This window comes from Scardinius erythrophthalmus (genome assembly GCF_964197995.2).
Source record: "Scardinius erythrophthalmus genome assembly, chromosome: 16".
Taxonomy (NCBI): domain Eukaryota; kingdom Metazoa; phylum Chordata; class Actinopteri; order Cypriniformes; family Leuciscidae; genus Scardinius; species Scardinius erythrophthalmus.
Window position 1 is genome coordinate 17,452,514 of NC_138236.1, and position 27,823 is coordinate 17,480,336.

Below are 27,823 nucleotides of genomic sequence, written 5' to 3' on the forward strand. Positions count from 1 at the left end.
TAAGGCACCGACACGATCACTTGCATTGCACGTGAACTGGAGGGCGCCGAAACTCAGCTTGTGCCTCACAGATTTTAGAAATATAGGCTATCTATTATAGAAAGCTTGAAATGTCAACTTTTAAACGAAAACATTCAAAACCAAAAGAAAGAGGCTACTCTCTGAATATGTAATCCATATCTCCATCCATCTCCAATCCATCTCTGGCATTCATGCCGAGTCCGCATCGTCAACTTCATCTTTGCAGCGACACAGAAAACACCAGTTTATTAATAAACAATTAAATGTCTCCTTGCTATTTTAGACACATTCATAATCATTACTTTTACCGGTTCTTTGTGACAAGCTTTATGTGTGCGCTTGAGTGCGGCTATATTACGTAAACGCTCATATCCTGTTTAAGTAATTAAAATAATATACGATTTGTCCACGAATGGCTTTATATGAAAAACTACTAGTCGACTAGAAAAAAAAATTAGTCGGAGGCAGCCCATATTCCACATATTTTCGAGCCAGGCAGCAGGCAATTCTGGGTTGAGCGAGCGGTGCGGAATATTCAGAAATGCGCTCTGATCGGAACAAACCCGAACCACTGTCTGCTAAACTTGCGCAGAAACATCAAAATAGATAACAGCTTTTTAAAATTGTTTTTAAAACTAAACATTTAGACTATTTTAGCACAAATGATGAGCTTATTGCCATTTTTTTATATAATTCTTGACAAACTTAGAATATATTAAAAGTTTTTTTCTTTTTGAAGAAAAGTTTTGGGTGGGCCTGTTAAAAAGTGGGTGGGCCTAGGCCCGTCAGGCCCACCCATAACGCCGTGCCTGATGTAAAGTGGGAGGAGTTGGATCTGGATCCAACTCCTCCCTCTGGATTTCATGTTCTGCAGTGAGGACCATCCATAGACAGTAAAAGAAATGGACACAGCGACCCCATTGGAACTCAGTTGAGACAAGTGAAGCCCGTTTTCAGCGATTTTTTAGCACTTCCTTTCCTGACGCGCAGACTCAAACCGAGCAAAGCGTTACACGGACCACGTGAGCAACCCGTCTGTCTTCTAGTAGCTGTGCTAAGAGAAATCTGAATCATTCCCTTCCGAATCTTGCAGAGACGGAGAGTGTGATTAGGAGCTGTCCATGAGCGTGGAGCAGGAGCAACTTCTGCTAGGTATTCTGATTAATTATATTGTCATTTTGCCTCCACGTCTCCCCGATTGCCCGCGAGCTTCTCCTCCCGTCCATACGGTAATCTCTCTAGTGTGCGACAGAGAGTCGCGTGATTATGACGCAATCGTTAGCATACTTTTACAAAAACTGCTTCTACGGGGCCATTACATAAGCTACAAGGTAATGGAGCATTTTATACATTGTCGTGTTTCTTTAGAAATAAAAAATGGACAAATGGAGTCTTCAAACGCCTCAGATGTAAAGTTATTCGCTGTCAAAGTGACGCCAAAATGAATGGAAGTCAATGGGATTGCTAACGCAAGTGAAGTTCCGCTCAAGATGGCGGCACCCGGCCGACTTCAACTTCCGGTCGACTTCCTTCCCGCTTGGGACCATCTCGCTTTAGGCCCTATCTGTATAAGCACTATCAGGACATTCCTCCCGGGTTAGTGTTTCATAAGCAAACTTAAGACGCTGCTGAGACATTACAAGTCACATCGATGTCACGTGTCTTTACGGTATTTTTAAGGGTTGTGTGTGAACACACTCTCTGATTCCGGAAAATCACTGGCAGTGTGAATGAACCAAAATCAAACGAACCCGGGTCAAATCCCGGGTCACTTTATCCGTGTATTGTCCGGAATCTCTGTGTGAAAGGGGCTAAAAAGTGACAACTTTAACATGCTATATTAAAATATCTGTGGAGTATTTTGAGCTGAAATTTCACTCTGGGGACATCAGAGATTTATTTTACTTCTTGTGAAAAGGGCATTATACCACCCCTTTAAGTATAACTTGAACTGATATAGCCTATTATGTTTTCTAAGGCACGTTTATGAAAGCTAATTAAATGTCCAAATTGAATAAGGCCTAACCCTGGCCTGGCTTAACCAAAGCCCTGTCTGTGAAACCAGGCCATACATTCTTATGGGGACTGGTGATATGTTATCTGAATCGGTTCATTGAAACGAACCGCACGAATGAACCGAATAGCTAAAATGAATCAGAGAATTGCTGAACAACCTTCCTTTTGTCACTTTCACTCTCAATCTCAGTAAGGGGGCGTGTGTTTAACTAGTACAGGAAGGACTCACTCACGTTAGTAGCTACAGCTATCTGACAGTCGACGCTGAATCACATTTTCTTACTTTGGGTAAAAATTTAATGTTATGTTAATAATACAGTGATCCAGATCCATTTTTGATTATTAAGATTAAACACTGGCTGGATGAATCCAGCTACTGTAGTCCTGCATACATTGTCCGACGGAGCAAAGCCCACAACGGGACATTAGGATATTGCCCTATGTCATAGGATGACTGAAGCCCTCGTGAATGACTGTAAGCACACACAGATCTAACCTAAATGTCAAGTCTGTGTAGAGGAATTAAAGCAGCTCAAGGACATGTTTGAGAATTTCAGAGAGAGACTGCAAACGGTGCAGCAGGACTTCACATCAGGGTACGTATGATGAGCTGCCTGGCTGCTTTTTTTACTATCCAGAGTCAAGGTGTTGAGATAGCAAAATTATATGACCTTTAGAACCTGAACTCATATTACATAATATTGACCTAACTTCTGCTTTGGCTTCTTGACGAGAGTGTCCGCTATTCAGCGGAGAGCCGAGAAGTGGACGCTAGCTAATTAGCCTGCTAATAATCTCACTTACTTACAGCCAAAGGTGTTATTTGTTTTTGTCTTAATATTCACAAAACAAAGGCTGCTGGGTATTAAAAGAAAGAAAATGTATTTAATAATTTAATATTTGTGGGATGAGGTACGCGAGATGTTCAATGCTGTCAAGTTAGCCGGATGCTAACAACTACAATCTGGAATTGCACTAATAACTTCCAGCTGACTGTCATGTGATGGGCGAAACAACATTACTCCCTTTTATTACATTTTCTCAAATAAAACTTGTTTAATAAAATTTAAATATTTCCAAGTGACACTGGTGCATGTTTTATATAACGACAAACCAAAACATATAAATGTAACCAAACAATAAAATACTGTAGTTTTATAACTAGGCATATTATTTGGATTTTAGGATTTTTACAGTGTCATATTTCAAAACTTCTCAGAATCAAGACCCTAAGTGACAAATCCAAGGAGGTGAAAGTAAAGAAAAAACAAAGGTAATGTGCTCTTTTTTTGTTTTTGTTTTTTTCAGACACACACACACACACACAAACCAACGTGTTTTTATATTAAATGTAGACTCTCCATAGGCGCAATTAATGGTTTTATTCTGACTAATGATATTTTCTATACCCTAATACATAAACATATATATTTTATGTCATATATTCTCCCAGAAGAGATGAGCACCTCCCTGAATATTCTGCTGGAGTCGAGTTTCTCAGTCGGTAAGTTGCTTTCCTTTTTTGTACACAACCATATCAGAAATGTCAATGATGTCAAGTTATCAACAAAAATTTCAGTGCAATGGAATCAAAGGAAGTATTTTGATAAATATCTGAAGTTGATGAATGTAGTAATAACTGTTTTTTTTTTTTTATTAATAATTTTTTTTTTTTTTATGTTTGGACTTTTTCTTCACCAGATATGAAGACACTTGGGTGTCCCTTCATAAACGGGGTAAAGAGTGTGCAAAGGCTGGGGAAGTAAGTTCACACATATAACTTTGTACAGTTGACTCATTTGTGGTGCCATAACCATGGTAACTAAACCCTGTGGTCTGTCAGATGGTGGACGGAGAGGTTGTGATGCTGTGTGCACACTGGGAGAAGAGACGAGGAGCAGTGCTGGAGCTGCAGGAACAACTGCAGCAGATCCCTGCTTTCCTCTCGGACCTGGAGACTATCACCTCACGTATTGGTGAGACATCACACATAAGAATATTAATCAGTGACAAATCAGAGGTATTTGTACAGGGATACTTGGATATTTATGGTATTGGTAGATAAGGAGGTTATTAAAGGGATAGTTCGGCCAAAAATGATATTTAACCCATGATTTACTCACCCTCAAGCCGTTCGAGATTCATATGTCAATCTTTTTTCAGACGAACACATTTTCAGTTATTTTAGAAAATGTCTTAGATCTTTCAGTGGTTATAATGTGAAGCTATGAGGTCCACCTCATTCAAGTCCCAAAATGTGCATGCATCCAGCATCCTTCACAAAAGTAATCCATCCGGCTCCAGGGGGATAAACGAAGGCCTTCTGAGGGTAATCCGTGTGGTTTTGTCGTAAAAATATACATATTTAAAACTTTATAAATGAAAATAACTGGCTTCCGGTAGCGGTCGACGCGCGTTCATGGAGATGGATGCTGGCGCATGACGTAGGACGTAGCGTAGGAAGCGTCGTGACGTAGAACGAACGTAACAGCGCAGCCAGAGAGCAGAGCAAAACAAAACTCTACGTTCGTTCTATGTCACAACCTTCGTTTATCCCCCTGGAGCCGGATGGATTACTTTTGTGAAGGATGCATGCATATTTTGGGACTTGAATGAGGTGGACGCCATTGCTCCACATTATAACCACTGAAAGATCTAAGACATTTTCTAAAATAACTGAAAATGTGTTTGTCTGAAAAAAGATTGACATATGGATCTCGAACGGCATGAGGGTGAGTAAATCATGGGCTAAATATCATTTTTGGCCGAACTATCCCTTTAATATTACTTTTAACTGTCATTTTAGTTCATTTGGATTAACTGACAATCTTCCTCTCTGATTCTCATTCGTACTTCCATATATTGATACTTTATCCCAAGCTGGCACAATGTGTCTCGACTTACCAAACTGAAACATGAGCTGCTGTTAAGGGGAGAATTATCAGTGAAATATCACTTAAATTTCCACTTTTTTATCCTTGTAGAAAGCTATCTTAAAATAAAGTACAAGTCATATGGATTGCTTTTATGATACCTTTGAAATCAGTGCTTATTGTACATCTCATGTGGGCTTAAATGGAGCTTTTTCTGTGATAGTAGAGAAATAAGATCACCTTGACTCCCTTTGCAGAGTGTTTGTCTACGCACAATGCTACCCACTCTGTGTGTAACTGTGGTACATGGTGGTAATGAGAGTGATTCCTGTGGAGCTCCATCTGCTGATCTCAGTAGCTGTTGTTCATGCCATAACATTGCACCTATTGGCTTCAATCCTCAGACTTGGCTCCCTTACAAAGTGTATTGTGCAGACTGCCTACAATAGCCCATCTAAAGTTGCTCTGATCGTTCAGTTAAGCTCTTTTTGTAGTGTTTTGAACAAAATGACTTTTGTGTAATATGCATCTAGTTAGTGTAGATCAAATAGTAAATTTGTTACAAGCAGTTATATGCAGTCAGATTTTCATCTGAGAATCAGGTTATGTGGTTTAGAGGATTTATACACTACCATTCAAATGTTTGGGGTCTGTAAGAATTTTTTATGCTTTTCAAAGAAGTCTCTTATTCTTTTATTTGACCCAAAAAATGCAGTACAAACCACAATGTTGGGAAATATTGCATTTTAAAATAACTTTTTATTAATACATTTTAAAATGTAATTTATTATTGTGATGGCAAAGCTGAATTTTCAGCATCATTGCTCCAGTCTTCAGAGTCACATGATCCATCAGAAATCATTCTAATATGCTGATTTGGTGCTTAAGTAGCATCTCCTATTATTATCACAGTTAAAAATGGTTGTGCTGCTTAATATTTTTGTGGATGCATTTTTTTCTGGATTCTTTGATGAATAGAAAGAACAGCATTTATTTGAAACAGACAATTTTAGTAACATTATAAATGCCTTTATTGTCACTTTCAATTCTTTGAATACATCCTTGCTTAATAAAATTATTATTATTTCAAAGAAAAAATACTGTACAGTACTGTATGTTTAACTGAAAGGTTTCAGGAAATGCAAGCAGTGATTTTCCAAGTGTAAATGGAATTTCTATACTAGTTACACTGGTTTGCAGTTTTATTAAGAAGTATGAAGTGGCCAAGTGTAAATACCACCTCCTCCACCATCTTTCTAATGCAAGCAGATATGAAATAAGGCATATTATCACGTTCCCTCTGAGAATCCAGAGCTCAAATTCAGAGAGATCTGCAAATTCTCATGGATTTTTAGGCACTTTTTAGTGTTGCCACTTGGTGGTGTTATGTAGCTATATGAAGTCATGCCTTTGTGGAACTCGCACTGACAGCAAACAGTGCCTATATTTCTATTATCATTCACTTGTGCTCATTTTGTAGTCTGTAATGTAATACATGTACAGATGAAATGTACTTTTCTCAATGGAAATGACAATATGTCACCATACCTTGCATTCTAAATCAGCACTGCAGAACTCCTTAGCTAGTAGCACATGAATTCACTATGATAGGATGCACACGTTATAGGGGCTTTGGCTTTTTTTCCTTTTTTTTACTGTACATAATATTTGCTTGAACGTGTTATAAACTTCTTTCGTCTTCCATGTTTTTGCACAGCTCACATGGAGGCTGATTTTGAAGAGATGGAGAGTCGTCTGTTATATCTCGAGGATTTGTGTGCTCAGTGTGATCATCAGCGCTACAAGCACTTTCAGGTTCTGCAGCTGGAAAACTACAAGAAGAAGAAAAGGTAAAAACAGCGTTTATTTGCTCTTAAATAAAGGCCCTGACAGTTTAATGTGTCCATTATGTCTTTTGGCCAGTACTTTTCCTTTCTGCTGTCTTTTGTCCCCTTGGCTGAATTATAACCAGCCGTATATGTCAGAAAGCCTTTGTGCAAGGGTTCTGTAGGAAAGATAGAATGGGATTTAGGTGGTACTAGTTACCAGTGCATGAATGCATGGTTATCATAGCATCAAACACCCGAATCATCACATTTCCCCTTGAGCACTTGTTCATTCAGAGATGACTCTTCTGAAGGCATGCTATGATCACTGTGTGCTGCATTTCATGGTCATTTGATCAGCTCACAATAACTGCAGAACATGAAGGTTCTGTCCATCAAGGATTTGCCCTTTTAACTTAATAAAGGAACAGTACATTGTCATTTTGACAATATTTTGCACCCTGGCAATGTTGAGAAAATATTAGGGCATCTGTATTGAATAAGAGTTTGTGAAACAAGCAATGTAACACCTGCTGTTTAGGTTGTTTATCATCACAAGGAAACTGCACACAGTGTGTTTCACACAGATTTCACAGAAGCACTGAATAACCACACTCAGAAATAAGCTTCAATGAAAACACGCGAACGCCCTATTGTCCTTGTACTGTATGAAAACACTACCAAGCATGTATGTGTGTTGTGTAATCATACAGGCATTTTTGATGCTGTGTGCTCTCGCTGTTTGAGCCTGTAGCTAAATCATACATCTCTGGCTTTGCCCAGTGAGTTGTAAAGCAGCTGGGCTCAGTTCTCAGTGCCCTTCTCCTTCTGCGTGTGGGTATTCATTAGTACAAACACACAGATGCAAAAGTTGTCAGCGCCAATGAAATGATGCATCCTTTTTTTCTCGGGAATCTGTGCCTGTTTTAAATGGGGCTGACTTAATGTGACATCTGGTGAGATCTTGTGCTCTAGTTGACTATATGTATTTGTTGTGTATGTAACTTTTTTTTTTAAATTTGTTTTCTAGGAAAGAGCTTGAGTCTTTCAAAGGTAAGAATGATAATTTTTCTCCATCTCCTAACTCCACAGCTAACACGAATATACATTAATAATAAATATGTTTACCAATATATATATATAAGTTTATAATTATTACATTATATTTATATTAACGAGACAGTAAAGATTTTTTACATTGTTACAAAAATATTTCAAATAATATTTCTGTTCATCAAAGAATGGATAGAAAGAAATGTATTACATTTTTTTCTCCAAAAAATATAATATAACAAAATATTAAATAGCACGGATGTTGTCAACATTAATAATGATCAAATTATTTAAGCACCAAATCAGCATATCAGAATGATTTCTAAAGTATCATGTGACTGAAGACGAGTAATTAATGCAAAAAAAAAATCATCATTTGCCATCACAGAAATAAATTACATTTTAAAATATATTAAAATAGAAAGCAGTTATTTTAAATTGTAATAATATTTGACAATGTTGATAATGTTAGTGTTATTACCTAACTTTTTTATGATCTAATTTTTTATGACCTATGATCTAATAAATCTAGACTTGGTGAGCATAAGGCACTTCTTTCAAAAACACTGACATTTTTTTACAGAGCCCAAGCTTTTGAATGGTATTGTATTTAATTAGTTACTTATAATTATGTAATCCTACTTACTTAAAGTATTATAATTTTCATTAATTGTAATTATATCATATTGTATATCATCTTATTATTTTATTTTAATTTCTTTAACATCTTAAACAGATTCAAGAAGTAGAGAGAGCATATGTACTAAAGAATTGTATGAAAATATATAGTTCAGTAAAGGGAACGAGTCATTGACCACTGACACTATAAAAATAGTATTTAAATTGTGATTTAAAGGTAGAAACAGAAAAAAAGATCACTGTCAATAATGTTTTTTATTTGGTTGAGGTGCAGGTTTTAGGGGGATGAATAGTTCCCAGTTTAGTCGTTTTGTATATTATTTTAGCATTTTTATTTACATCATGAAGTTCATTTAGTGCTGAACAATGAGAATAACCGTTTAGTACAGTAATTGCCCAGGCGACACAAATCAACCTGAGGGAGGGCAAAACTGCTCTAGTGAGTGGATGCTGCTGTCTTTATTTGGTCTTATGATGCCATTAATTCCACACTGACCTCCAAGGGAGGCTGCCTGCTCCATCTGTTCATACCTACCGTCCGGAGAAAATAACATTCACTTTCATCATCGCAGCTCCTCCATGTATCAGATAGAGATGTTGTACTAAACAGAAATTGCCTTTAGGCGGCTATGCATCATTGTTCATATATCCGTGCCCTTTATCTAGAGAACATTTAGGTCATCTGAGTATAGAGGTTATTTTGTAATTGATGCAAAAGTAGATGTTAAGAATAAGGATTCAATTTTTTTTTAATGTATTTATTTTACATCCTAGTGATTCCACAAACGTCTTTGTCACTGAAAAAGTGGTAAAGACTGTTTATAACACTTCCTTTGGTACGTAGGTGGTGTTGCTTGAGATTGGCTCGTTGTTTGTGTGGGCAGTGTACTTCAAGACTTCACACCTCATACTTGATTATTTATTTATTTAGGTTTTAAAATGATTTTTTATGTTTTTATTAATTCATTTTTCCCATCTGGACAAGGAAGCTGTGGTTTACTAGTATCTGCAGTGTAAAATGCAACGCTGATATCTGTGAAAGACTTTTAGATTTATCAATGACTTTTGTGTGTAATGTTCTTTTGTGTCAGATTGCAGATTTTTTGGCACTAACTAATGATTATTCACGCTAATGTTGGCGTTATTCATGTTCTCTAATTCTCTAATTGTAATATTAATCATAAGTGTAGTTGAGTGTTGTATAAAGTACAAGATTGATTAATTAGTCCCAGATTGCAAAGCAAATATTTTACACAAAACTCAGATTTCTACAGACCCTCACCCCTATAACAGGATGTGAATGGTACGTTCCCTGCTTTCCTCCTCACTCCAGCTGCATCTGTAGCTCTGTGTCCCTGAGCAGGCAATGTCTCAGCATTCCTGGCCATAGAGGAGCTGCTTCTGGAATAAAAAGGAGCGGCTGCAGAATATAAGATGTTCGTTTAGTTGTTCTTCAGCCTCACTTTAACTGCAGTCTCAGGCTTACCAGTCCTGCTTTCAGCTTATCTGCACTCTTCAAGGAGAAATACAAAATGTCCACGTCGGGAACTCTGGACAGCAGCATGAGAGATTCTTGTAGGTTTCCAAACACTCTTTTTTTAATTCAATATTGAGTAGATGGTTGTAAGGTTAATTTGATGTGCTGATGTATCGCAGTTCTGGCTGTATTTCAAGGGATCTGAATTGGTGGTTTGCAGTAATTGTTTGTCATCTTTGGGTTTGGCTGGCTTTAGTAATGGAATTTCAGCGCAGATTAGGATACATACTGTGGCTTTTGTGTCTGTATGCCTTTTCATTACCAGCCATCATAATGCAAGCCTATGCAGTGCTTAGAATTATATTTTTTATAAAAGACTTTGGATACATTAAATTTAGAAATGTTGCTGTAAATCTGTTTGAAAGACATCCTTGCCATGGAGTTGTTCTAGTTATTTACTTGAAGTTAAGGTTAGTATTCCTGCTGTTCTATGTGTTGAGAGCATTGCTGTAACATGACAATGTCTTAAAGAGCCAAAGTACTGTTTGCTTAACTTGTGTGCCCTCAGACCATTGAGCCAATTGGTTGATTTTTGACCCGTACATTGGGTTGTAGAGCTGCAGCCTCTAGGTGGCTCATGTATTACAATCTCATAAAGTTATCTCAGAGATTAAGCATTCACTAGAGAGAATTTCTATATTATATTATAATATGTTATATTATACGGCGTGAGCTACTGAATCATAAAAGTACGAGCAACGACATTATGGACATTATGTTATGTTTTGTTTATGTGTGTGCGGCAGTCATCCGTGAGGGGCTGCCGCTTTTCCTTTCGTTTTGTTGTTTGTTTATTTTGATATAGTAAAGTGTTTGAACGTTCGCCGGTTCCCGCCTCCTCCTTCCCTTATCAACATACCTCTTTACACTTATCAACGCTGCCCCACGAAATTTAGTAATAAAATAGCTCAGCTACTGAATCTCTACATTATATTTCTCAGCAACGAGGGGGTTACTTCGCTATAATCTCTCTCTCTCTCTCTCTCTCTCTCTCTCTCTCTCTCTCTCTCTCTCGATAATTAATTAAAAAAATGCTTTAATTCAAATAAATGTAATCTTACGCACTACTATATCTTTTTGTCTGATTGAAAGCAGGCAGAATGCTAGATCTAACACTCCATAACTGATGAAAATAACCATCAATTTTACCCTTCCGGTCAAATATCAATGACAGCTTTAAGTTGTCAATGGTGGCAAATGACCATGGTATAAGCGGGCTAGCCATGCATTAAACAATTTTAATGCACTTCGCGGAGGCAACCAGCCTCCACTTCGCGTCGGTTCCTTGCCTCCATTTCTTGCATTAAGTAAGGGATAATCCATGGCTAGCTGCATTAAATAATTTTAATGCACAATGTGGAGACAAAGAACATCCCGGCGTGAAGTGGACCTATTTTCAAAGGTTGTATAGTTTGTGATTTGTGCGAGTTGGATGTTTTCTAACATAAAGTTGCTAGAACATTTAGGTTTGAAAAAACCTAAGCAAATGGGCTACTCTATTTTAAAGGGGTGGTATAATGCCCTTTTCACAAGATGTAAAATAAGTCTTTGATGTCCCCAGAGTGTGTATGTGAAGTTTTAGCTCAAAATACCCCACAGATATTTTTATATAGCATGTTAAAGTTGTCACTTTTTGAGGGTGAGCAAAAACGCACTGTTTTGTGTCTGTTCCTTTAAATGCAAATGAGCTGCTGCTCATGGCAGAGAGGGCGGAGCTTCAACAGCTCCTTCTTAGCAGCTTTGATTACCTCACACAGACATGCATTGAAAATGTCAAAAACTTTTAGCCTTTTATGTTCAAACCGGAGTCAGATGATGTCAACGGAGTCAATGATGGAGAGACTCAAGAAGAAGTGACAACATGCAGAATGCAACAGGACATCTCTGAATGATTAGTTGATAAATTTATGTAGCTGATGTGTAGTTATCTTCTAGTCATTGATTAGCATATTCTGTCTTGATAATCTATAAATCGCATTCACAGGGGCGGGTTTATGTAAATTATAGGGTTGGTGATGTCACTAACCCGGGAGGAATGTCGTGTAGTCCCTACCAGCTGTTTGTTGTAGTCCTTAAAAAGCAATTTCTTTAAAAGCAAATATCTTCCTTTGCTATAAACTTTGAGCATTGTAACTTTGCAGATGTTGTTTATGCTCAAACATAAAACATTACAAACTAACTAAAGTTAGAAAAGTGAAATCATAATCAACCACCCCTTTAAGGTGTTCTTGTTACAGTGTAATTATACATTTACGTACTGAGTAATATCAAGTAACGACATGTACTTACTATAGGGTAGGGTTAGAAATAGTGGTTGGTTTAGGGTCAGTTGCTTGTAATTATGCATAATTTACTGTAATTACTACAGTAAGTACATGTAACGTGTAACAAGGACACTGTAAAATAATGTTTAATAATTTACTGTAATTACTACAGTAAGTACATGTAACGTGTAACAAGGACACTGTAAAATAATGTTACTAGCAAAGGTTCTACTGACACAAACCAGAGACTATTTATAATTCATTGTCTATCCTAATTGACTGTGGTTGTTGGGCAGAGTAGTGATCTTGAACCACCCATGTGCTGAAAGAAGACAGTGTTCATACATTCCTCTGTCTCTTTCCTCTTTCTGTTGCTGGATTCTGGGGTTCTGTTCTGTGTGCGGAGGCAGGTCAGCTCATTAGAATGAGTCATTAACCTGTCTGGCTCATAGGCTGAACCTGCATCACCATCCGCTGCCAGATTCTCCACTGATTAGCACTGCATTTCTTCTGCTGTATTTTCCTAATAGAAGATTGATGGTTTTAATGAACATTGTCATCAGTGTAATCTAGCCATATTCACAGTGAGCAGACCATGAAACTGTGTTGTCGAAGTCGTAGCCGTGGTTCTTTCCATTGGCCCTCACAAAGGTTCTTAAAGTGGGTATGAAATGGAAGTTGCGATTTATTTATTTATTTATTTATTTATTTTCCCCTATTGTGATGTACATCCAAGTGAAACAGCTTTTCGAACAAAAAAAATGTAGGGCTGAACTTGATTTTGTCCATGGGGAATGTATTTGATGGTTGTGGTTTGCTATTGGTCAATCTCATGTGAGTGACAGGTTGTCCTGCCCTCACAGCAGTAAACACGTCATCAGAGATGTCGTGGTTAGAGGGAGGGGAAGTTATTTTGATTAATTATTACGGGGGCACATGAATTTAAAAAAAGTGCATGGATAAATCATTCATAATAATATTCCATTAAAATTTTTATTTGTTCATTTTGATTTCATGGTGACTTTGACATGTTCTCTCGTTTCTGAGGAATGTGTGTGGAGGATGTGACAAGTGTGATCAGAGAGCCTCGGGCTCACCCTGTGCCGTCAGCTATCATTAGCTGTCACACGTACGTAACGGAAAATGTGACGAAAGGCACAGCTTAGCTCTGCAGATTTAGTGCTTTCATTCTGTATCCATGATTTAGTTCCCGTGGACATGTAATCTTTCAAGGGAGGAAGCTGTCTGTTAGCATTGCCATTCATCTTAATGGCACTTGCTCAGATTGCATAGGACAATGCACCCCTTACGCCACCAGTAGTATGGCAGTTCATGGACGCTGCGTTCTGCTTTCAGTTCTTTTTTTTTTTTGAGACAATCACCTGAACCTCAGATGTGTTAAGTAGAAAAAAGTGACTATTCATGGGGTATTAAGAGCAAACCCAATCCCTTCACTAGCAGCTCTTCTGATCTGTGACGTCAAAGGCAGCAGATAGGGACAAATATAAATCCATTTCATGCCTTAAGAGCCCTTCAAATAAGTTAGGAAAGGTGGCATCTACTGTAATTAATAAAAAATAGGAATATATATATATATTTGTGAGGTTCTTATCAGTCCGAATATGGTGCTGCTTTTGACTGGCCATCAGAAAGATGCTTTTTGCAGCCAGATGGCATCTACCAGCAGGAGCTAACAGGCCAAACCTTGACCTCTTGGAAATTTCATGTTTGTAAGTAAAATGTATTGAACCTGCGCCATTGCAAGTTCCTTCTAATTCTTAAAGAATTAGCCTCCCCATTAAAAGCTTGAATATATTCCATTTAAAAAGAGAACAGCCATTAAATAAGGTTGATGTCTCAAATTTAGACTTGTCTATACGAGGCTACATGTTGGAGAGTCAGTATATGTATATATTTGGCATATCTGTGTTTCCTGATACAGTAATGGTAACTTAAAGCAGTGTCCTGAAGAAATTAATACTTTTATTGACAAAGGATGCATTAAATTGACCAAAAGTGACAGTAAAGACATTTATAATGTTACAAAAGACTTCTATGTCAAATAAATGCTGTTCTTTTGAACTTTCTATTCAACAAAGAGTACTGAATTTTTTTTTCTCATGGTTTCCACAAAAATATGAAGCTGCACAACAGTTTTCAACATTTGTAACAATAATAAATGTTTCTTGAGCAGCAAATCAGCATATTAGAATGATTTCTGAAGAATCATGTGACACTGAAGACTGAAGTAATGAAAACAATATTTTAACAGTCATTTTAAATTGTAGGAATGTTTCACAACAATATTGTTTTTACTGTATTTATGATTGAATAAATGCTGCCCTCATGAGCATAAGAGACTTATTTCAAAAACAAACGAACAAAAACCAACTTACTGACCCAATCTTTTGAATGGTAGTGTAAATTAAAGGAAATATTCCCTTGCATATAGATTTTTAACCTAAAATGTTGATGTTGAACAAGAAACAAAATGTTATTTGCCATTTACCTTCATACCAGTTTTTATATTAACATTTAATTGGCATAGCAGTAAACAGGTAGTTTTCTAACTGTAAAGAGATGGGATAATAATGATTCTGCTGTGAAATATTGATTTGACAAGCGTGAGGGGCTGAAGCAGGTTAGTAGCGCAGGCGGCACCAGAGGAGGCTGTCAACCAGATATCATTGCTAAACTAATGTCATGAAAATACATGCATACATATTCAGTTTATTTTAACGTGCTTGCATCATCTTCATTTACATAGCCCACTTTTGCAAGGCTAATGTTGTGCTGAAATGGACAACAATGGTTTCCTAGTGAACATGCTTAGATTCAGCCCAGCACTTTTATTTAACACTGCTCAACCAGCGTGTCTGTTGAAAAACAATATGTGACAGGACTGTAGTTAACACCACATCCTAATAACAGAGGTGCACTTCACAGCTTTGTCAATGGACTCATTTTCCTAACAATACACAGGATAACGGTAGACAAAGTCTGCTCTATATTTGACGTTGCTGTATGCATACTTGCATGCGTTTAAGGTTTTTCCAGCACAGAGGGTGATTAGTGATCATGTCTTGAAATACTTAGTGTTTAGGGAGTTTTAGGGGAATTATTTTGCATAATATCAAGTTTTTGGCGGTCAAATAACCTTTTCATTCTGGAAGTTGCATTTTTTTAGACTGTGACACCATAAGCTTTGACAGGATGTTTATACCACATCTATGCATACATCACACCTATAAACACCACAGATGGTGACATTCAAATAGCATAGGCAGGCTTCCTGCTTTTTAGAGAAGACTATGCACTTCCTGTGAAAGATAAAGTATTTCATTGCACATCTTGTATCACTCGCAATAAGCGCACCCACTCTCGTGCTGCGTACACAAAAGAAGCGTTGCGTTCTCTGCCACACCCCTACTAGAAGATCATAACACGCTGTGGTAAGCTAGCATGCTGGAAAGACATTTGTGTAGGATCTTCTTCATTGTTGGGCTGTAGAAAACATGTTTGAAAATGTACACTGTTATTTGAGGTTTAGATCTCAGAGGTTTGCGTTAGCAAATTTGCAAATAGTTTTGGAAAAAGCATGCATTTTTTATTAAATAAATGCAGCCTTGGTGAACATAAGAGGCATTCTAGTTTTTAGAATGTTGATAACATGTTGAGAATTATGAAAAATATATTACAGATCAGATACTTACTGTAGAAGATTGTTATACTTTATCCACAATTGTGGATTAACTTGACACAGCTGTGGCATCAGTAGGCAGTGGCCATTCAGATTGTTAATGCGTTCCTACTAAACTTGTTGAGATGAACACAAACTGTTGTTGTATGTCATTTGAATCTATATTTAGTGAAAATAAGTGTTATGTAATTGCTTTATGTGTGCTCAAGTGTTGTATGTTACTACAATGATTCTCTGAGGGTGAATCCACTTCCCTTTCCAGTTCATTTTATGCTTCCATCCCCCATCTCTCTTTCTTCTCTCTGGCATTTTGTAACCTACTTGGTTTTTTATGTCTCTCTTTAGCGGAGCTCGATACAGAACATGCCCAGAAAGTGCTGGAGATGGAGCATGCGCAGCAGGTCAAGCTAAAGGAGCGACAGAAGTACTTTGAAGAGGCGTTTCAGCAAGACATGGAGCAGTACCTCTCCACAGGATACCTCCAGATCACGGATAGGAGAGGTCAGTTACCTATTTTATAAGGACCACTTCTGCACATACTTGTTCAAATGCCTGAAATTAATTTGTTATGCTCTCAACAACACTTTTACTATTCATATTTACTCTCCTCATGTAGTGCAATGTGCATTTAGTGGGACAGTGAGCAATGGTTTAGCAGTCAAAATTCAATGTTCTCTTTTTCATAGTAACCTTCAGAAAATAGCAGCAAAATAGTTTGAATCACAGTCGCTCTACTGTATATGATGTACTGCTCACGGCTCTGTCCTTCCTTTTATGAATATTTAAACATGCTGTTACTGTGTTAAATGGGAGGTTAAAGAGCTTTTGCAAGGATGTTGATGGTCTTCTCTTTCCTCTCTCCTGCCTTAAATGCTGCCCTGATGTGTGAGGTATGCTTTCCCATGCATCCCCCGTTCTTCAGGACATCTTCTTTTTCCCAGCCTCTTCCATCCATGTCAATATATTAATTATATTGTGAAATTTGCTTGTATATTCCTGAACTATATCTGCTGTTCTGTAGGTTTTAAAGCGATCAGATGGTTTGGTGTTAGGATTCACAAAGTTAAAGAAGTAATTGTGGTTTGTTTTCTTTCATCTTCTGGGGCAGATCCAATAGGCAGTATGTCCTCAATGGAGGTGAATGTTGATCTTTTGGAACAAATGGATCTCACAGATGTGTCCGACCATGAGGCTCTCGATGTCTTCCTCAGCTCCGTAGGTGAAGAGAACAGGGCTCTCTCTCCTGACACAGGTCAGTTGTGCTCTTTAAAAAATGATTTTGTTGCCTATGCACTTTGCACTTTTTCTGTAAGCACCAAAGTACCAAGCACCAAAAACACAAAACAAAGAACTACTGTGACGAATTCAGAATCAGAAACAGAATAAGTTTTATTGGCCAAGTGTGCTCACTCACACAATGAATTTGTAGTGGCATTAGAAATTTCAATACACCGGTGTTGTTTCTTATAATCGCACACTTTTGTGTCTAGATAAGGACAACACATTTTGTGTTACTTTTAAGTCAACCAATGTGTTATTCCTCTTTACACGGAAAGTATGTTGACATCTTTAAATCTGTTATAGTTAGACAATTTGTCAAATGTTATTTTTGATCCATTTGAACAAATCTGGTATGCAATAAAAACATGTAGTTTATAGAATTTATTAACCCTGCATTTACATAAATCAAATTTCAAAAATTTCAAAAATTAAAAAAAGTGAACAATTAAATTATAGTAATTTAATCATTAACAATGCTGTTTGATTGAAAGTGTTCTTGAAGAGTTAACGGTTAATTAAGTTTGTACTTTGAATTTAAATTTTTTTATTTGGCAGCATCTTAAGCATTAATCATTTTTATTTACATATTTGTTCGAGTGCTTAACATACAGTACAAGCGTGAGGGTCGGTGAGATGAAGCCTCTCGTGTATCTGCCTGTCACTGTCAATAACTGCCACAGGTGCTTTAGGGACTTCTACCATTCAAAGCTGCAAGGGTGCAAATAGAGACACGTTTGTTATTTATACACATAACGAATATAGAATAGAAAGCTAATGTTAGCTTGAATGCCAAGAAAAACGTAAGCGTCAGAGATAATGTTAACTTCTTGGTTCATTTTGCACAGTACGTGGCACTGTGAGCTCAGTTAATTTGTGACAGAGAGAGATGATGCAGTAAACGGCACCGTGAAATTCCCTCATGTGAATCACGGCATGGCGACAGCGTGTCATTGATTAATTAGAAGCTATTCCACTCACAATAAATCTAACAAAAGAAACCATAAAGCTTGTTCAAATGAGTTCCCTCCACCGAAATTGTGCAACGTTGGCTGTTATAATGTAGCTTGTGACGTCAGAAACACCAGCGATTTCAAACTGGGTTTTTGAGACTGTCTTTGGTTCACCACAGTTTTAAGGAGAAAAATACTCCGCAATGGTGATGACTTATGAATTTGCACATGGTTTGTCTTATCTCTCAATATTATTTTTATTAGTTTTATAAGAACAACAAACATAAACAAACATAAACATAAACAAACATACCCCCCTCCCAAAAAACAAACAAAAAAAGACAACATTACAAATGACATAAGTGCCTAAATAAAGTACAAAGGAGAAAGATAAATCACGTAAAGAGGGGGATCATAGTAATCATAGTAACTGATGTGTTAAAATCTCTAAGTTCTGCTGTCATGTAAATGTTAGAGAAAGGGACCCCAGAATTTGGGAAAATTAATATGAGACTTTGCTTCATTAAACCCTGTTTTTTCAAGGTTTAAAGGGATACTCCACTTTTTTTGGAAATAGGCTCATTTTACAACTCCCCCAGAGTTAAACAGTTGAGTTTTACTGTTCTTGAATCCATTCAGCCGATCTCCGGTTCTGGCGGTACCACTTTTAGCATAGCTTAGCATACATCATTGAAGTGGACAAGACCATTAGCATTTCTCTCAAAAAAATAACCAAAGAGTTTCGATATTTTTCCTATTTAAAACTTGACTCTTCTGTTACATCGTGCACTAAGAGCGATGGAAAATGTAAAGTTGGGATTTTCTAGGCTGATATGGCTAGGAACTATACCTCTCATTCCTGCGTAATAATCAAGAAACTTTACTGCCGTACCATGAGTGCAGCAGAGGCGTAATGATATGACGCAGCGCCTGAAAATAGGCTACCTTCCGTCAACATAACCAACGTGACAACCTGCTTGCACAGGGAGCGTTGGAAGTTACCGAGCTGGGGACTATTTTCAGGCGCTGCGTAATATCATTACGCCTGCTGCACTCATGGTACGGCAGTAAAGTTTCTTGATTATTACGCAGGAATGAGAGGTATAGTTCCTAGCCATATCAGCCTAGAAAATCGCAACTTTACATTTTCCGTCGCTCTTAGTGCACAATGTAACTACAGAAGAGTCAAGTTTTAAATAGGAAAAATATCGAAACTCTTTGGTCATTTTTTTGAGAGAAATGCTAATGGTCTTGTCCACTTCAATGATCTATGCTAAGCTATGCTAAAAGTGGTACCGCCAGAACCGGAGATTGGCTGAATGGATTCAAAAACGGTAAAACTCAACTGTTTAACTCTGGGGGAATTGTAAAATGAGCCTATTTCCAAAAAAAGTGGAGTATCCCTTTAAGACAGACCATCTCAGCAAGCCATCTCTGAAAACATGGGGGAGCAGTGGCTTTCCAATCCCTTGATATAATTCTCTTGGCCACAACCATTCCCTGCATTAATGCCAGCTGCAAAATATAAGGTAAAGACGAAACAGTGTCTGAACACAGAACCAAAAAGAATGAGATAAAGTTCCCTCTGCACCCTGACATCGGTCACAAATTGGAGACACAGCTGGGTAGATTTTGTGAAGTTTGGATTTAGAATAGTGGAGTCTGTGTACAATTTTAAACTGAATTAATTGGAGTCTTGCATTAATGGAACAGCTATGTATTCTCTTCAAGATTTCAGACCAGAGGTTGACAAATATATTGATACCAGCCTCTTTTTCCCAGGCTACCCTAAGATAATCAGAAGATGTATTCAACTGCGAAGAGAAAAGGGAGACAAATTGGGAAACCATATGCTTAGAATCTGGTACTTGATGCACCAGGTCATAGAAACTATAGTCAGAGAAAGCCTGCTGAGCATAATGCCGATCAGCCGAATCTGCAAATAATGAAAAAAATGAGAGTGAGAAAGATCAAATCTACTAAAAAGGTGATCAAAAGAAGAAAGACACTTATTGTTCCACATTTGGAAGATTATATCACTCAAAGCGGGTATAAATTTATGATTCTCACTAATGGGAGAGTAAAGGGAAGGCTGCGTGATACCAAGAAATGTCTTAATTTGTTTCAATATCCTTAAAAAACTGTGCACTACAAATGTTTTTAGTAATGCTCTTTAAAGGAACATTCAAATTGGCTAATAGTAAAGCCGGGAGAAAACTCTAGTTTCTAGAATGAGATTCCATGTGAATCCAGCTAGGATAATCCACTGCACACAAGAATAGGGCGATTCATAATTCCAATACATCAAAGCCCTTACGTTCACAGCCCAATAACAGTGTTGAAAAGATGGCATTACCAACCCGCCCAGCTCTTTAGATTTCTCTAAGTGTGCCTTAGAGATACGATGTGCCTTAAAACCCCAAATAAAAGAAAAAATGATTGAATCTAGATTTAAAAAAAAGATTTCTTAAGATGGATCGGTAAAATCTGAAACAAATATAAAAACTTTGGAAGGGCCACCATTTTTATAGCATTAATGCGGCCAATTAACGATGGTGGAAAACCCTCAATTTTCCAATGGTAGATTTAAGGCTCTTTATTGCAGCCATAAAGTTAAGCTTATATATGTCTTTTGGGTCTGAGGAAATAACCAATCGTAAATAAGTAAAATGATCCCAAAGGAAAATGACTGCCAAGAGGAACAAAGATGCTTTTATTCCAGTTAATTGAATACCTGGAAAAAGAACCAAAATGGTTTATTAAATCCATTAAAGGGGGTAAAGAATTAATGGCGTCTTTTAAGAATAAAAGCAAATCATCCGCATATAAAGAGAGTCTGGTCTCTACAGACCCAATTGTAATGCCACTAATAGAAGAATGGTGCTGAATACTTATAGCCAGTGGCTCCAGAGCCAGATTAAATAATAAGGGACTAAGGCAACAGCCCTGTCTTGTCCCACGATAAAGAGTGACATAGTCCCTGGTAAGTATTACTGATTTTGGGTTTGCATAAAGCATCTCAATATATGTATAACATTTTTTACCAAACCCAAACTTATCTAGCACTGAATATAGATATCGCCACTCGATCTGATCGAAGGCCTTCTCTGCATCAAGTGAAATAATGGCTGCCGTAGACCGCTGAGAGCCTACACTATACATAATTACATTAATTAATGAAGGGGTTTGGCAAAAAAAGACTTTGGCGACAATCTTCTGGTCACAATTAAGCAAGCTCAATGGTCTATAACTGGAAGGATCTGTGTCATGCCTTTCTTTTTTCAATAATTAACAAATGTTCACCTCGTAGAGAGAATTAGGGAACAGTTTATTTTTAAAAGAATGATTTATCATTCTAAGCAGTCATGGGGCAATTATGTCTGCATGAGCTTTATAGAATTCAGTACAGAACCCATCAGGCCCTGAGGCTTTACCGTTTGATAAGGACTTGATAGCCTTCAAAATTTTATCCAAAGTGAACTCTTTATCCAGCTCCTCCCTGGCAGCCTCACTAAACTTTGAAATGTCAATAGTATCAAGAAAGTCAGTAATATCTAAGTCAGGCACATTACATTTTGAAGTGAAAAGATACTTATAGAATTCTTGAAAGCAGACATTACTTTCCTTTGGCGTAGTTAACAGCACACCAGACCTTGATTTAAATTTGTAAAATGGCTCTATTAGCCTGTATGCCTCTTAGTTGCACATGGTTTGTCTTAAAGCATATTAAAAACACTACATAGACATAAAAACATTAAAAACTTGATTTTCACCACAGGGGGACTTTAAGTACATTAACAAAGTAAAAATTATTTGTTACTTTCCACCACTGCCGTGTATATGTGTAAAATCCGCCTTGACCATCTACAAGTGATCACAAAAGACATTTTTGAAAGCCTCTTAATGCCAAATACAGACATTTTTCTTTTTCGTTTAAACACATTTAACACAAAATGACGAAACATGTTAAAATAGTCCGAAAATGTGTTCAGAGATAACATTGTTTTTTGAGAGTGTACTTTAATACAGTAAGAATTAATTGTATTTATGTTATTTAAATACAGTTATTTACATGGGTAAAATAGGACAGTGGTTATGCAGAGCTGTGTTGTTTGTGCAGGTATATAATCGGAGAATAAATTTGTTCTGCTCTTAGAACATTTTAATACAAAGTATTTATTGCATTCAAAGTCCAGATAAGATCCAAAAATCTTATAAAGATGCCGTAAAACTAATCCATATGAATCTTTAGTCGTGTCTAGTATGATCACATATGGTAAACTTGGAAGCTAGTGCGTGAACCTTCAGAACCTTTTTGAATCTTTAAAGTTTTGGTTACTTCCAGTGAAGGGATAAAAACCTCACAGATTTCATTAAAAATATCTTTTTTTTTTTTGAGTTTGGAACGACATGAGGAAGATGTTTTCTCAGGATGTGATGCATATACAACATACATGATTAGAAATACACCAAATAAATGAAATATAAAACACTAAAAGCTAAAACAACTTTTTAAATGATAGTGAATTTAAGCATCACAGCATTATAATGTACAGAACAAAACAGATTGGCTAAAGATTACATTTAACAGCATTATTAATTATTCATATTTTTAAAGATGATCTTTTAAGTGAGCATTATAGAAGACAGTGAAGAATATCTTAATATAAAATGTGCAATTATATATATCCAATGAGTGTCCCATTTAAAAATGGAAATGGAAAATATGGTAGTTTTCAGCTGTCCTCAAGTTTTACCTTATTTAAAGCCATTGCGCAAAATACTGAAGATATTTCCTCTAGATCAGAGCAGACAATGCAAAAAGAAAGTGCAGATTTTGTCTGAGTGCTGGAATGACATGGAGTATGGCATGGAAGTATTCAGGGTTGTGACTGCACTTTAAGGCTAATTCATATTCTGAAATAGATGGTGTGACATATTTTCACCTTGTTCAGCAGAAGGCCCAGCTCTGGAACCTGGCTCATCCCCATCAGACATCAGCCTGAAGGTGCCCTCACAGACAGAGCTGCGGCAGACCGTGTCCTCCATCTCTTCCTCCTGCACCGACACCATCAGCGGCGTGACCGAGGGTCCGGACGAAGAGGATGGCAGCGAGGAAAGCTGCAGCGGAGACTCCCCACTGGTCCAGTCAGATGAAGAGGAGGTACATGCTGACACAGCCCTCATGGCCCTCCCAGAAACAGAGCCGCTCAAAAGCTCAGACGACAGCGACACGCAGGCCCCCTAGTGGCCATGCAGGGGGAAACGCACTCGCTCAAGTTGGTTTCTGGACATGAAAACCTGTTTTACATCAGTGCCCAGACAGAAGGAGTGCTGATGTCCAGCCAGATGTTTCTTCATGGCTTAATGCGACACTTTGAAATGAAGGTTTTGGAGCCTTGTTGAACGCTGTTTGTGCTCAGCTTTGAGAGCAGCTCTTTTCAGACTGTTAGCACTGTGATTTTTGCTTCATTCTTTCCCAAAACAAATAAATCAACACAATGTATGATACAATTCTTCATATTACCTGATGCATCAGAATTATATAGAAATTAATAAACATTTTACAGTGTTCCTGCTAATATCACTGATGTATGTTGCATGAATTTGTAATGCAGAGCTCATTTTTGAGCCGATTGAAAGACTCTGTATAAATAAAATATACCTTGAAATAAGATGGGCCTCACGGACATTCTCAGTTAAGGACTGATATTTCAAATCATAGTGATCTAAAGAAAATATCTTCCACCAAAGATTTCGCAGTCTCCGGTATAAAAATAGCTGTGAACATTTGGACCATCTGTGGTTGCAGAATTTACAGGCTCCCTGTACAGCAAGCTGTTGCTCTGAAACCCTGTTACCTCTGTGGAAAAACACTGAATTAGCACGGGACCTGCAGTAAGAATGAGGGTTTAAAAGGAAGAGTAAAGTCTGATTGCATGGCTTTTAAAATGTTTCCAAGAACTAGGGATGTTCTGCCGTTATTAGTGCACTTTTTGCTTTTAATTATAATTCTTAATTCTTTTAATTTAATCATTTAAATTCTTATGCTCGGCAAGGCTGCATTTACGGTATTTAAAAATACAGTAAAACAAGTAATATTGTAAAATATTATTTCATTTTAAAGTAACTGTTTTCTATAATAAAATACCATTTATTCCTATGATGTAAAGCTGAATTTTCAGCATCATTACTCCAGTCTTCAGTGTCACATGATCCTTCAGAAATCATTCTAGTATGTGATTTGCTGCTCAAGTAACATTTCTTATCAATGTTGAAAGCAGCTGTGCTCACAAATGTGGAAACATTTATGGTCAGGATTCTTTGTTGAATGGAAAGTTCAAAATAACAGCATTTATTTGAATTTTTTGTAACAATGTAATAAGTATTTACTGTCACTTTTGATTCATTTAATGTATCTTTGGTGAATAAAAGTATTCATCTATTTAAAAAAAAAATGCTGACCCAAAACTTCTGAACATAGTTCTAAATACATATTCAGATATACAACACCACATTTGAAAACATTAGTCAACATGAACTACCAATAAAAATACTTTAAAATCATTTAATCTTATATACTAATGCATTATTCAGTTAAAAGTTATATCAGGTAATATTATTTAATGACCTACACTAACATGCACAATGAACAGTTGCATATATATATATATATATATATATATATATATATACAGTGCTATGCATAAGTTTAGACACCCATGCTAAAGTTGACTAAAAAGAGGAATAAAAATCAACTTTTGGAAATTGAACTTAATGCCTTAATTAAAAAAAGTTGGAAAAATCCAACCTTTAAGGACACCAATTTTCTTTGTGAATGAATAATGTATCGTAAATAAATAAATGTTCTTCTAAATGTGGGGCTATTTTAATTCCAAAGGCCAAGGGAACTTTATCAGGATGCATAGTATCCTAGATCCATGATGTAACTGGCCTTTAAAAATAAAAATCTGCCTGGCTCTATGGGAATTTAACATAGGGGTGTCCAAACTTATGCACCCTGTATTTTAAGAAAGAACATTTATTTATTTACGATACATTATTCATTCACAAAGAAAATTGGTGTCCTTAAAGGTTGGATTTTTCCTAATTTTTTTAAATTTAGGCATCAAGTTCAATTTCCAAAATATGATTTTTTATTCCTCTTTTTAGTCAACTTTAGCATGGGTGTCTAAACTTATGCATAGCACTGTATATAAAATATATTTTTGTACATGCTTATTCCTCTTTTTTTACATTACATTTTTTACCATCATATGATGTTCAAAGGAAATATTTTAAAACATTAATAATTTAATAGCACTGTTAAATGTAACCTTCAAATTTAAAAACGAATAGACTTTTCATACTGTATATCATAATGTTGTAATGCCTAAATTAGCATTTAAAATGATTACATTTGTGTTCCGTATATTTTTTGGGGGATTTTGGGCATTTTATCAGTTATTGTCCTTAACATCAAAATAGTCACTGTTTGGTAACTGTAATATCTGTGCATCTCCACAAAGAACATGAGGCCAGTGCATTTTTGGAAGGATTGACAAGTGATTTATTTATTAAAACAAAAAATATACAAACCTGAAAATTAAAAAAAAAAAAAAATAGTAACCAAAAAGCCAATCTCCACTGGACTGGAGGACTGAGTAACAGTGCATACAAATAAACAGTACAAGGATCAGGAGTATCACTGTATAAAATGGGGTGAACGAAAGAAAAGAAAAAAACAAACATTTTAAGGCCATAAAAAGTATACAACCACATTTTGGAAACACTTTTAACCTTAAATACAAGTCTGTCATTTGGAAAGGGGTGACTACCATGTTTGATTACAGGACTTTGATACAGTCAGTGCAATGGGTAGCTAGGCCTATGACATAGTTTACTTTTGGGTAAAAGATTTTTCCTTTCGAATAAAAAAAGTAAAGCTAAAAAACTAGGGATCACCACTATGACATACTTCTCAGTGATTTAAGCAGCACTTATTTTTTGTATGTTTTTTGTAGCAACCCTGTTAACATCTAATTTATATCGATGAAGAAACCAATGTAGAAGTAAGGCTTTTTCTTCATCTCGAGACTCTCTCATCCAAACCCCTAGAGACCCGAACTCAAAGGCTCAATTTACTGGCATTTAAACATATTTGGGGCTTTTTCGTTGTTGTTAGATATCAGTATTCTATGAAAACAAAAGAATATTTAAAGATTTGATTCTTAAATGGCAGAACAGGTGGAGAACCAATTACAAATATAAAGTCGGAGGGATAAAAGGGAAAGTGCGTTTACAGTTCAAATAGTACAAACTGCCTTCAGCATGAAACTTGTTATTTGTACTCCGAAGATTTTAGTAAAAGGCCTCAAAATGTGCTTTTAAAAGTGGGGAGTCTCCAGGTGGGAATTCGCGAAGGAAATCTCGGATCGGTGCAGTCAGAAACGATCACGGACTCCTTCACATGTCAGATCTATGTAAAAGTGTCAAGCCTGTACAGGTTTTTTTTTTTTTTTTGTAGCTGTAGAACCGAAAATGCCAGTAACTACGATACATGTACCGTCTGACGTGTCGGCTGTAATCTTACATGTTCGTTCTTGTTCCTGACAGCATTAAGACGTGATAAACATGAGCCCAAGAGACAAACAGGCGGTAAGGGTGATGGAGAAAAGTGTCACTACAGCACCAGTTAAACACAAATGATAGGAATAGTATAGGATATATTTATATCTATGTATACGCATATCTATACTCGATTTAATGCTAAAACAACCCGAAAATACTCATCTAAAAACCAATCTCAATACTAGTGCAAAAGGTTTCGTGCTTGTTGAATGAGACCCATTAGTTTATGTCAGGTGCCCGAAACAGTTGTGTATTCGCCGCAAAACACGATGTAACATTTAACCTCCGTACATTCAATATATTGGACTAACCAGCCAGTAACTACATGTATCTGTAATAAAAAAGTGCAATATAACAGCTTGTTGTATTGATATTATACACTAGGTACAAAGAGTATTGAAGAGAGTTTGTACACAAGTATTAGGAACACCTGATATAAAAGGAGACCCGCAGGAATGTCGCTGGCGGTCTGGTCTGGTCTGGTCTGGTCTGGTCTGGTTAGGAACGGCCGCTGCTCTTTGAGGCGGAGCTGGAGAGGGGGACCAGCGCTGAGCTCTTGTTCCTGGGGCTTCGTTTTGCTGGTGTCTTGCTGGGACCGACGGCTTTCTGCTTCACTCCCCCCTTCTCCAAGGCTCTGCCACACACTCGATTTACCAGACTGTTGATCTGCTCCTGTGCAAAACAGTGTGGGATGATTGATGTTACACATTTACTTTGAGAAGTTGATGCTAAACACATGTACCGGTACAGCATATTATTCAAAGTCCGCAGTGTACACAGAATATGAATTAATAATACAATGCAATGCAATATCGTGTTAGAAAATAGATTTTTAACATTGGTATTCGTTATTAGAAGGCCAAAACATTTTTCTTCATTTTTTTCTTGCCACTGGCTGAATTTAACATGGAATGGAATGAATTATGTGAATTTATGCATCTAAAGATCACATTGTGTTGATACATTTTTATTTATTTATTTTTCGATGACAGCAAAGCAATTTAAATGTAAAAATCAAGGAGATGAGCATAC

The 27,823-nt window shown here is 36.8% G+C and overlaps 2 protein-coding genes across 9 annotated transcripts in view; one reads left to right on the plus strand and one right to left on the minus strand.

The window, feature by feature from the left end:
- The first annotated feature begins 1,487 nt into the window (after window positions 1-1,487).
- Window positions 1,488-24,627, plus strand: dtnbp1a (dystrobrevin binding protein 1a). Of its 5 annotated transcripts, none has more exons than XM_081389008.1 (11): window positions 1,488-1,617; window positions 2,385-2,633; window positions 3,257-3,310; window positions 3,491-3,541; window positions 3,739-3,799; window positions 3,881-4,013; window positions 6,628-6,760; window positions 7,767-7,789; window positions 16,275-16,430; window positions 17,038-17,181; window positions 23,116-24,602. In XM_081389008.1, the coding sequence occupies exons 2-11, from the start codon at window positions 2,578-2,580 to the stop codon at window positions 23,406-23,408; spliced, it is 1,104 nt and encodes a 367-aa protein (XP_081245134.1). In that variant the 5' UTR covers window positions 1,488-1,617; window positions 2,385-2,577; the 3' UTR covers window positions 23,409-24,602. The 5 variants fall into 5 exon arrangements, with proteins under 5 accessions (XP_081245134.1, XP_081245138.1, XP_081245135.1 ...); XM_081389012.1 differs by having other exon boundaries at window positions 1,561-1,617; window positions 3,494-3,541; window positions 23,119-24,627; XM_081389009.1 differs by lacking the exon at window positions 1,488-1,617 and having other exon boundaries at window positions 2,052-2,633; window positions 23,119-24,627.
- A 1,084-nt stretch (window positions 24,628-25,711) lies between these two features.
- jarid2a (jumonji and AT-rich interaction domain containing 2a) overlaps window positions 25,712-27,823 on the minus strand; it is a 37,147-nt gene continuing 35,035 nt past the window's right edge. For 3 of the 4 annotated variants that reach the window (XM_081389176.1, XM_081389178.1, XM_081389177.1), the window contains one exon: window positions 25,712-27,463. In XM_081389176.1, coding sequence (XP_081245302.1) covers window positions 27,290-27,463 — 174 coding nt within the window. In that variant the 3' untranslated portion in view covers window positions 25,712-27,289. The remainder of the gene's footprint in view (window positions 27,464-27,823) is intronic. The other variant, XR_014031825.1, reaches the window with a different exon arrangement.

What these genes read in the sequence shown, in the direction of transcription:
- dtnbp1a (XM_081389008.1), top strand. Translation starts at nt 2,578, where the DNA reads ATGTTTGAGAATTTCAGAGAGAGACTGCAAACGGTGCAGCAGGACTTC. An exon ending in GACTATCACCTCACGTATTG is followed by an intron (nt 4,014 to 6,627) that starts GTGAGACATCAC and finishes GTTTTTGCACAG; the next exon opens with CTCACATGGAGGCTGATTTT. An exon ending in CCAGATCACGGATAGGAGAG is followed by an intron (nt 16,431 to 17,037) that starts GTCAGTTACCTA and finishes CTTCTGGGGCAG; the next exon opens with ATCCAATAGGCAGTATGTCC.